The sequence below is a fragment of the Neophocaena asiaeorientalis genome, unplaced genomic scaffold (assembly GCF_003031525.2).
Source record: "Neophocaena asiaeorientalis asiaeorientalis breed wild unplaced genomic scaffold, Neophocaena_asiaeorientalis_V1.1 scaffold49, whole genome shotgun sequence".
In the NCBI taxonomy this organism is placed as follows: Eukaryota; Metazoa; Chordata; class Mammalia; order Artiodactyla; family Phocoenidae; genus Neophocaena; species Neophocaena asiaeorientalis.
The window spans coordinates 2,357,054-2,367,468 of NW_020172456.1; the positions used below are offsets into that span (position 1 = coordinate 2,357,054).

The 10,415-nt window shown below is 45.9% G+C and overlaps 1 protein-coding gene across 15 annotated transcripts in view; it reads right to left on the bottom strand.

Moving 5' to 3' along the window:
• Positions 1-6,595, bottom strand: part of ADCK1 (aarF domain containing kinase 1) — a 151,229-nt gene extending 144,634 nt beyond the window's left edge. For 12 of the 15 annotated variants that reach the window (XR_003002239.1, XR_003002235.1, XR_003002234.1 and 9 more), the window contains exon 1: positions 6,503-6,595. Coding sequence is in view for 1 of the 15 variants with exons in the window: in XM_024737759.1 (XP_024593527.1) it covers positions 6,503-6,593 (91 nt within the window). In the remaining 14 variants the exon portion in view is untranslated. The other 3 variants (XR_003002237.1, XR_003002238.1, XR_003002236.1) reach the window with 3 other exon arrangements.
• Between the last annotated feature and the right edge of the window lie 3,820 nt (positions 6,596-10,415).

The following is a 10,415-nucleotide window of genomic DNA, read 5'->3' on the forward strand; positions in this document are numbered from 1 at the left end:
ATAATAACCTATAATGGAAAAGAATCTGAAAAACAATATATATGTATAACTGAATCACTTTGCTATACACCTGAAACACTGTAAATCAACTATACTCCAAAAAAATAATAATAACGATAATGATGTAGCAAAGTAAAAAAAAATGCAGATTTCTGAAGTCCACCCCTTGGCCCACTGAATCATCAAGGCTGGGGGTAGGACTCAGGAATCTGCATTTTAATAGGAAATATAATGGGTTATTTTTATGCAAAGTTTGAGAACCACTCTTCTAAATATTTCATTTTTAATAAAGAGAGGCTTCATGTGTTCAAATTCATCAGTGAAATCATGCCCCCTTCCAAGTTTATCCTACCCACTCGCAACCCCAGATGACTGCATTCACCCCACAAGGATGACTGCAAGCAATTTTTTTTTTTTTTTTTGGCTGCATTGGATCTTCATTGCTGCACGCGGGCTTTCTCTAGTTGCAGTGAGCGGGGGCTTCTCATTGCGGTGGCTTCTCTTGTTGCAGAGCATGGGCTCCAGGTGCACGGGTTTCAGTAGTTGTGGCATGTGGGCTCAGCAGTCGTGGCTCACGGGCTCTATATCTCAGGCTCAGTAGTTGTGGTGCATGGGCTTAGCTGCTCCGTGACATGTGAGATCTTCCCAGACCAGGGCTTGAACCCGTGTCCCCTGCATCAGCAGGTGGATTCTTAACCACTGAACCACCAAGGAAGTCCCATGCAAGCAATTTTTTTTTTTTTTTTTTTTTTGCGGTACGTGGGTCTCTCACTGTTGTATTTTCTACTGAAAGGGGCAGCACGCTCAATGTCCCCTCCACCTTGTTTCTGCCAAGACACAGGTTGCCAGTTGGACCCGGACGCAGGCCTTAAATTAGGCTGAGTGCCCTCAACTCCTCACACACCTTCCTCCTTCAAGATCATCAGTTCGAAAAGGTCCATGAGGGGTGATCCAGGGACCTTCCTTGTGGGGCCTGCAGAAAAGCCCACACGAAGAAGGCAGTACAGAGCAACCGGTGGTCAGGAACTCAGCCTCTGGAGCCGGGAAGAGCCTCGGCTCAACTGCTCACCAGCTGTGTGACCGTGAGCAAACCACAACCTCTTAGAGCCTCCATTTACAAAAGAGGCTCTTGATAGTACCTACCTCATAGGGTCATTGTGAGAATTAAATGAGATGCTGCTTTAACAGAATGCCTACCATGCTCAGTAAATGAGACCTCTTCTCCTTATTGTTATTTTAAACTTCATTTCTTCTTCTCTGAAAAGCTAAAGAGCTTATATAGAAGAACTCCTAGCTCTCAGGGACCAGAATTCAGCACAACCTTGTACAATTAATAAAGGAGGTGGGAGAAACCCATCACATCTTGCCTGAACCATTCAACCATTCCCCATTCCAAACACTTCCCCACATCCCAGCCAACCTTCACTCTGCCACACAAGTCGTCATCATCCTAAACCACAAGTGCATTCTTATCACTCTTACCTACCCACTCTCTACCAAAAAGTCCAAATTCTCTAGCAAGGCATTCAAGGCCCACCCCATTCTCATCCCAACCCACCTTTCCAGCTTCATCTCCCAAAATATCCCCCCACACTCAATCCCGCATTATCCCTCTATGAAGTTTTGTCAGCCAATCACTCAGAGTTCCTTGCTCCTTCCTCTCTGGTCTCATTGTACACTGCTTTTACCTCTAATAATCTGGCCCTATATCTGCCTCTTCCACTAAATGCAAAGGGCAGAATTCGCTAATAAATAATAAGTGAGTAAATAAGTCTGCTAAAAAAAAAAAGACTGAATGAATGAGAGAGTGAAAATTTCCCCACTCTATTCTCAACACGGAAACTTAAGTCAAACTCTGCATTCCTCTGCTCTAAACTCTCCAATGGCTCCCACCTCACTCAAAGTGAGACAGGAGGGAAGGGGACAGGGCACAACCTTTAAAAGAATGACACAGCCATTGAGGATATGACATAAACTAGTTAGAACCAATTAGGCCCTAGATGGCAGATGATTCAACTTCCAGTGGACCTTGAGCCTCATTGTATGCTCATTATGATACATTAGCTAAATGATACACCCAAAGGCGCCATGACAGTTCAGAGGCTGATCATAAATGGCCAAAAAGTGGGTGATGATCTAATTCCTGGAAATCCCCACCCCTTCCCCGAAATGATTGGAATAATCCTCCCACTTACTGGCCTATGAAATTACTCAGCCCACAAAAACTAACCACCCCATAGTTCAGGGTCTCTCGCCTTCTGAGACGGCCCACAATCTGTCTATGGAGTGTGTGTCTCACTAAACAAACCTGCTTTCCCACTTAGTTCTCAGGCCAGAGCCCCCTTGCCTGCCTGCTTATATTCCTCACAAGTGTCCTATATTAATGAATCTACTTCTTGCCTATCACTTTGCCTCTCACTGAATTCCTTCTGCGCTGAGACATAAAGAACCTGAGCTTCAGTAAGTCCTGACACCAGGTGAGTGATTTTAATTAAAAGACAGTGGGTTCAAGTCCCAGCCCGTGGGCTCGAGTCCCAATAGGAGTTTTGGCTGGATTCGAATCCCATCTGAGGTGCAATTGGGTTCGAGTCCCAATCTGAGTTGTGTGGTTTCAAAAGAGCCAAGGCCTTGGCGTGACCTGAGAGGCCTTCTTGATCTGACTCCCCAGTTCCCTCCAGGGTTTCAGGCCATTCCACTGTCCCCGCTTGCTCACTTCACCCCAAAGGCACCAGCCTCCCTGCTATTCCTCAAACACGCCAGGCACATTCCAGCCTCCGTGCTTTTGCACTTGCTATTCTCTCCGCCTAGAACAGGGGTCAGCAAACTTTTTCTGTAAAGGACCATAGAGAAATATTTTTGGCTTTGCAGGCTATAATATCTGATAGAACTACTCAATTCTGGCATTGTAGTGCAAAGCAAAGGACAGCCATAGACACTATGTAAAGTAATGGGTGTGGTCAGATTTGGCCTGCAGGCTATAGTTGGCCATAACCTCGCTTAGCACATGGAATAGGTGCTCCAAAAGTATTTACTGAATGAATGAATTAATGAATGGGTAAACTATACCCTATGAGACCTGTACAGAGTCAGTAACAACACAGATTCCCAGGTGAGAATCACAAACTTGAGCTGCCAATTCGACAGCCATCCTCCTCCAGTCACCCCCAACATCCCTCCCAGACTTCCCTCCCCGAACCCCATCCTCCTCAGGTTGCACCATCCTCCAGGCCTGTCCCTCTAGGTAATGAGGCCACCCCAGGCTTAAGCCCACCTCTGAGTGGGGAAGCAGCAGCAAAGCAGGCACAACTCCCAAGACCCAGTTTTCATGCAAACGTCCTCAGTAATAAAAGAGGTGGAAATTGAAAAACATAAAATAGATGATATAGGAGTCAAACTGTGTCTAAATAGACTGGAGCTGGAGTTTTCCATAAGGTGTCAGTGAGTCTTTAACATGTAAATGAGTTGCTTTCCTCGGGGTAGCAATCTTAAAAGACCCTGTCAGCCGTGAAATATGTCTGTCAATGAAAAACACCTTTCATTATTAAATCTTTTGCTAATGAATCACCTGCCCTGTTCTGTTTACTTGCGTTTTTTGACTTTCACCTGAGTTGTTTCTCATAACAGCACATCCTTTTTTTTGGTTGGGGGTGGGAGGGGGAGGTGCCTCGGGCCACCGGACCCTAAAACCTAAACATTAGATAATAATATTTGCAATAACTGATCTTTACACAGCCCTTTGCACTCATTATTTCATTAGTTATTCCACACAACCCGGTGAGGTGAGACAGATACTACTACCATCCCCAGGTATAAATGAGGAAACCAAGGAACAGAGAGGGTGAGTGATTTGCCCCAGGTGGCTCAGCTGGTAAACGGCAGGGTAGACCTTCAGCCCTTTCTCTTTATGGCACGTGATCTTCCTGACAGGGACTCGCAGACCTCCAATCCCCAACATTCTTAACCCCATTCTCAAGTAACTGCATCAGTCACTATGATTTCTGACCCTCTACCACCCCCAAACAGTGCCAGGCACAGGGAAGACACTGCTTGGCACCCTGGAAGTCAACAGCATGTCACAGATCAACCAAAGCACCTCACTAGAAACCACCAATTCCAGGCTATGAAACATTTAGGAGAGCTGTGTTATTGTCAAATCAAGGATGAGCATGGAATCCATCTCGCTGGACCACAGGAAACATACTAGCAAGCACTGAGACAAGGCAAGAGGAGAGTCTGGGAAGATCTACAAATTAAGTTGATGGTCAAATGAAATTCCACCCTCTGTGCAGAACTAAATAGGGAACCAAGCACTTACTGTTCACAGGGCTAAGCCTTTTCAGCTACTATCCATCTGCTGCCTCCTCCCCATGCCACATTACAGGACAGTAAGCCTAGAATCACCGCTCGCTGTTTGTTGCACAGGTGAGAATGGCCACAGAGGAAAGAAATTTAGGGCTCCAATCCCATTAATCCCATAAAGTGACCACAGCTCCTCCTCCCATTTCCTAGAGAGACCGTTAGACAAACGAGCAGTATTTCTTTTGGTCTGCTCCCAAGACTGGAAAAGACCCAATAATACATTTGGAGACAGTGATCTGGTTTTCAGGGAAAATTGGTTATTCATGTAGATAAAAAGCAACCAAGGTGGATGATACCATCATGTTTCATATCAATGCTGAGGGACCATCTAGTTGACCTGAGCAGGTTTATAGCCTGCCCTGCCCTGTAGATAGGAATGTAATCCAAATGTAATCACTCTGTTTCCTAGTGTTTGATGCCCAGAAGGTGATTCAATCAATATTGATTAAAGGAATCCCCAACTGATGCCGAAGTCCCAGAGTAGACAGGTAAAATAAATCTCATCCAAGCAAGGAATAGAATTCTCCACTTACTTCATCCAGAGATAGGGGGACTCAGGGAGAACAGTGGAAAACCAAGCACAAAGCCTGAGTAGCAGGTAAGAGGAGAAGAGTGAGTGAGATTGTAAGCAGAAATGTACAGTGCCAAGTGCTTAAACACCTCATGTAACTCTCACAACTACATCCTGGGGTGCATCCTATTACAGCCTCATTCTACAGATCAGGAAGCTGAGTTTTAGAAAAGGTAAAAAACTTGGCTGGGAAGCTACTAAGTGATGCAGCCAGAACCTGAATACAGGTGTGTCTGCTCCAGCCAAGAGAGCACAAGGCGGACGAGAACAGGGCTTGCTGGGCCCTGAGGTGGGTCCCTGAAGTGCCTCTGATGTAGATAGCTAAACTGAGATGGCTTATTCAGTGAGTTGGGCGGGGGGTGAGACAAGAAAATAAGTGTATATCAGAAAGGGAAAAAATGTAAACTCTCCCAGCAGAGGACAAAGTTTACATCCTGAAGGCTGCTGAGAAATGGCCAAAGATACAATATGATGTAACCCAGGAAAATTGACAAAAGTGTAGACTACATGAAAATCTGTATATAATGTGGGGGAAGAAACAGTGAACAAAGTAATACGTACATGCTTACTATCGCTACCGAAGTTAAACTGGCAAGCCAGAACAGAAAGGCCCAGGACCAGGAGTGACGAGTTGGTGCTTTAAGTTCACAGGAATTTTTCCTACAAAACAGTGATATTCCAAAGTATGTTCCCAGACCAGCAGCATCCGTATATCCTAGGAGCATGTTAGAAATGCAAATGCTCGCTCCCCACCCCAGACCTACTGAATCAGAAACTTGGGGGATGGGGTCCAGGTTTCTGTGTTGTAACAAGCCCTCCAGGTGATTCTGATGCAGGGTAAATTTTGAGAACTACTGCTTAAAGAAAACGTGTGAAGGCACAGATAAAGTCTAATTCACTTTCAACTCCACAAATATTTCCTGAGCAGCCACTACGTGCCAAGAATCATGGAGGTGATCAATAAGTACTTGTTGAATCGAATGACTTCATAGTTAGTAGAAAGGAAATGCCACTTAACCTGGGGAGAAAGCTGTACTAGGCGTCTTCTAAACGGTGCTCTCCTTACAGCGCTGTCATCAGCACACGTTTACTGTGCGATCCGGAAGCTCAGGGCCCCACCAAGTGCTATAGATACGGCGCGCTCCGGGGTCGCGCAGGCCCCTGTGGAGGGCAAGGATACCTGCGCGCCCCTGCTCTGATCCAGCCTGCGCTCCAGCCCCGGACGCCTGCGCCTAGGAGCCCACAGACCACCAAGGCTGAGGAGGTCTGGGTGAGCCACCTGCTGCCTCCCTCCAGCTCCAGCTCTACCTACACGCAGGACTGCGCCACGCTTCCGCCCAATGGTGAGCCAGGCTGGAGAGTCGCGGCAGAGGTGATGGGGCACTGCAAGTCACCCGAGTCACGTGGCCGCGCGCAGGGCCCCGGATGGTAAGGTCACCGGCCCAGGGTTCTCTCCCGGCTGGAGGCCGCAGCAGAGGCGGGCGCCGGGCGCGTCCATACTGGCTTACCTGCGCCCCGGGGCCCTGGCAGCCCGGGCTTTGCGCGGGCCTCCGAGGAGCTGCGCCTACTCACCCCGTGGGAAACAGAGACGCGGCGCCCGGCTTCCAGCAGCAGCCTGGTGGCGGGAGTTCGCGGGGAACTTTGCTTGCCGCCACCTCCGCATTGCTCTTGGCGAAGCCGGGGCGGCGCGCGGCCTGCCGGGAGTTGTAGTTCTTGGTTCCCTAAGCCGCGGGGACAAGGGCCAAAGAACAGCCGCGGTCGCCCTGGACCGCTCCACCTAGGGAGGCAGAGCGGTCACAGACACTTGACCTGTCAGATAGCCTGTTTCTTTGCCTGTGCTGCGGCCAGGATCCTTCCTGAAAACTTCATCTATCAATTCAATGCAATTCTAATAAATTTTCCAACAGGATTTTCTCTGGATGTTTACAAGCTAAGCTAAAATTTACATGGAAAAACAAAGGACAAAGCATAGCCTAAACACTCTTGAAGAAGAGTAAAATGTTTCAAGGACTTACCCTTACATATATCAACATTTATTATGAAGCTATAAAAATTAAGACTATGGGATATTAGTATAGGGATAGGGAGAGAGGGAAAATAAAACAGCCTAGAGAGACCAAAAACAATCCAGGCACATGTGGAATCTTGATATATGACAGAGCTGGCATATGAGCTGAACCAACTGGTTCTCTGTTGGGCCCCTAACACAAAAAATTAATTCCAAATAGATTAAAGAATTTTAAAGGAAAAAGTAAAATCAGAACTTTTGAAGGAAAATTTCCTACTATCTCAGGGAAGGGTTTATTAAATGACATCAGAAAAACGGTATGGAAAACTTTGATAAATTTGGATTACGTTAAAGTTAAGAACTTCCTCATCAAAAGGCATGAAGAAAAATACAAGCCACTAACTGGGAGAAGACACTTGCAGTACAGGGCTACAGTACAGAGCTAGCAGTATTATAGAGTTGCATAATACAGCTGCCACCACCTCGAGTTTGCAATGTATAAGTGTTAAGATAAAAACAAAGGAATAATTTCTGGGCTTCCCTGGTGGTGCAGCGGTTAAGAATCCAGCCGCCAATGCAGGGGACACAGGTTCGAGCCCTGCTCCAGGAAGATCCCACGTGCCACGGAGCAACTAAAAGCCCATGCACCACAACTACTGAGCCCACGTGCCACAACTACTGAAGCCCATGCACCTAGAGCCCATGCTCCACAACAAGAGAAGCCACTGCAATGAGAAGCCCGAGCACCACAGGGAAGAGTAGCCCCCGCTCGCCACAACTAGAGAAAGCCTGTGCACAGCAATGAAGACCCAATGCAGCCAAAAATAAATTAATTAATTTAATTAATATTTTTTTAAAAAGGAATAATTTCCAAATGGTGTGAATAGTGTTAGAATAGAGGTATGAACAAAGTGGTGTAGGAACATAAAGAAGGGAGCATTAATTTTGCCCAGGAGATTTTGAAATGCTTTGTAAACTCAGACATGACTTATAGGCTGAGAATCAAAGGTTGAACAGGGGCTCCCTGGGAGAAGGGTGTTGGGGAGCAGACCAGGCATAGGAAAGTTCATATAAAAAAGCATAAAGATGAATAATACAGTAAAAGACATAAAGACATTTAAATTAAAATGGAAAATTTTAAACCACAGAGAGAGAAAATATATTGAAAACTTAATACGGTTACTCTAATTGGACATTAACTTTACGAAATTGTTACCAGCAGGCTAGCAGCTAACCCTGAAGAATGGGAATGGGGGAGGTGGGTCTGGAGTACTTTCAGTTTATACTGTACCCTTTTGTGATATTTGAATTTTTTACAGTGAATGTATGTATAATTAAAATTTAATTATTTAAATTTTTTTAATTTTTAATTTAGCAGGTTTCCAGTTCAACATGCTATGTTTAGTATACCCATTTAAATCCATGCCTGCCTAAAATCCCATGAAAATGACAGGAAAGGAATAAAAAAGGCATTAACCCCAAAAGGAACAAGAAAGGAGACAACAGCAAATAGAAAAAATTTAAAAATATATGTGGGAAACTCCAAAGCAGATAGGCGAGTGAGGCGCTTTAAAACAAGCTAGTGCCTGAGCCCCAGCCCCAGAAATTCTGATTTTGGAGTCTGGGCCTCTGTAATTCTTAGAAAGTTGCCTTGGTGATTTTAATGGGCAGTTTAGTGGAAAGGCTCTGTCAAGAAGGCAGTTCATATAGTGAAAAGTGGGTAGATTGAGAGCAGAGTTCTAGCCCCCGCAGAATCACCTGGAAAGCTTTAACAATCCTCCTGGGACACACCCTGGAGCTCTTGAATCCATTTTCCAGGGACAGAACCCAGATAGAAGGATTTTGCGGAGCTCCCCAGAGGATTTCCATGCACAGCCAAGGTTAAACACCACTGATTCACAGAATCTTGTTTGAACTGTGTGACTTAAAGCAAGTTTTCTCCCTTAGCAGAGCTTTCATTTTCATCTTAATAAAATGGTGGTTTCCTTCTTGATAAAAGATATGAACTATCATCTGTCCTACTTACCTCAGAGGTTCTTGTGAGGATCAAGTGAGATGGTGTTTGTGCTTTGGAAACCGAATAGTGCTGTACAGATGTGTCCCATCACACTTAGAAGAAAACACAAACTCTTTACCCAACCCTCCCTTCTGCCCATGGCTGTGACCACTCCCTCTGTCTCCAGCCCTTGTTTCCCACCCATCTCCCCCAGCTCACACCACTCTAGTCACACCAGCTTCCTTTTTGTTCCTCAACCTGCCAATCTGCCTGCTCCCTTGAGGCCCTTACACTTGCTGTTCCCCCAAAGGTCTGCTCTGTCACAGCAATCTGTTCTCTCTTTCATCATCACCCCTCCAGAGAGGCCATCCCTGATCACCCTTATCTAACCACCACCACCCCTCCACATTCCCTGAGACACATTCTATCCCCTTACACTGCTTTATTTATTAAAGTACTCATCAATACTAAAAATTATATCATTCATTTGTTTAAGATGGCTTTTATCTGTCTCCCCCACTAGAACATAAGCTCCACGAGAGCATGGATTTAGATCCATGGTGCCTAGAACAGTGCCTGCCACACAGTAGGTGCTAAGGATATAATGGTGAATAAAATGGAAAAGGTCCCTCACAGAGTGTCATTTACCTGAGGTGGAGAAAGAGGAGACAGACAATAGACATGCAAAGAAATAACAGGATAGTTGCATGATGTAATAAACTCTGTGAAGGAAGGAAGCAGGGGGGTATGGTAAAGAGTAACTGGACAGAGGCCATTGGTTGCGTCTTTGGAGAGAGTAGTCACACAAGGCCTCTTTGAGGAAGGTTCACCCGAATGGATGAGGACATCAGCCATGGGGAAGATGAGGAAGCATGTTCCAGGAAGGGGGAACAGCAAGCCCAGGGTTAGGAAAGAGCTTGGTAGGTTTGAGGAACAGGAAGGAGCCCTGTGTGACTGAGCAGAGAGAATAGTGTAGGAGGAAGTAGGAGAAGCAGACAGGGGCCTTTGGAGGGCTCCTCAGTTTGGATTTTAGTCCAAGTGCACTAGGAAGCCGTTGAAGGGTTTTAAATTGAGAGGGGACATGATGAGCGAAGCTAAACAGAAAATGCACTGAGCAACCAAAGCCATTAAAGAAAGCAACTAACTCATTCCAGAACCTGCCAGAGTCCCGGTTACATTTCTGGGACAGCAAGGCCTGGGTTTGGTACATTGAGTATTTAGAATGCTATCCAAGAGAGATTTTCATTCAGGGTGCTGTGTGGCTTATCCCAGAGGTGGACCATCTGGGAGAAAGCATCACACAGCCAACCAGAGGAAAAGCAAGAGAAACCAAAGTACAAAATTCTTCCTTAAGGCAACAAGAAAAAAGCACGGCAGAGGAAGTAATAAGGGAACTGTGTTCTAGGCAGGGGGAGAAGGCTTAGGGCCTGTGGTAAAGGAAGCAGGAAAGCTGCGTTGGCTCCCAGCAGCAACCCAAAGGG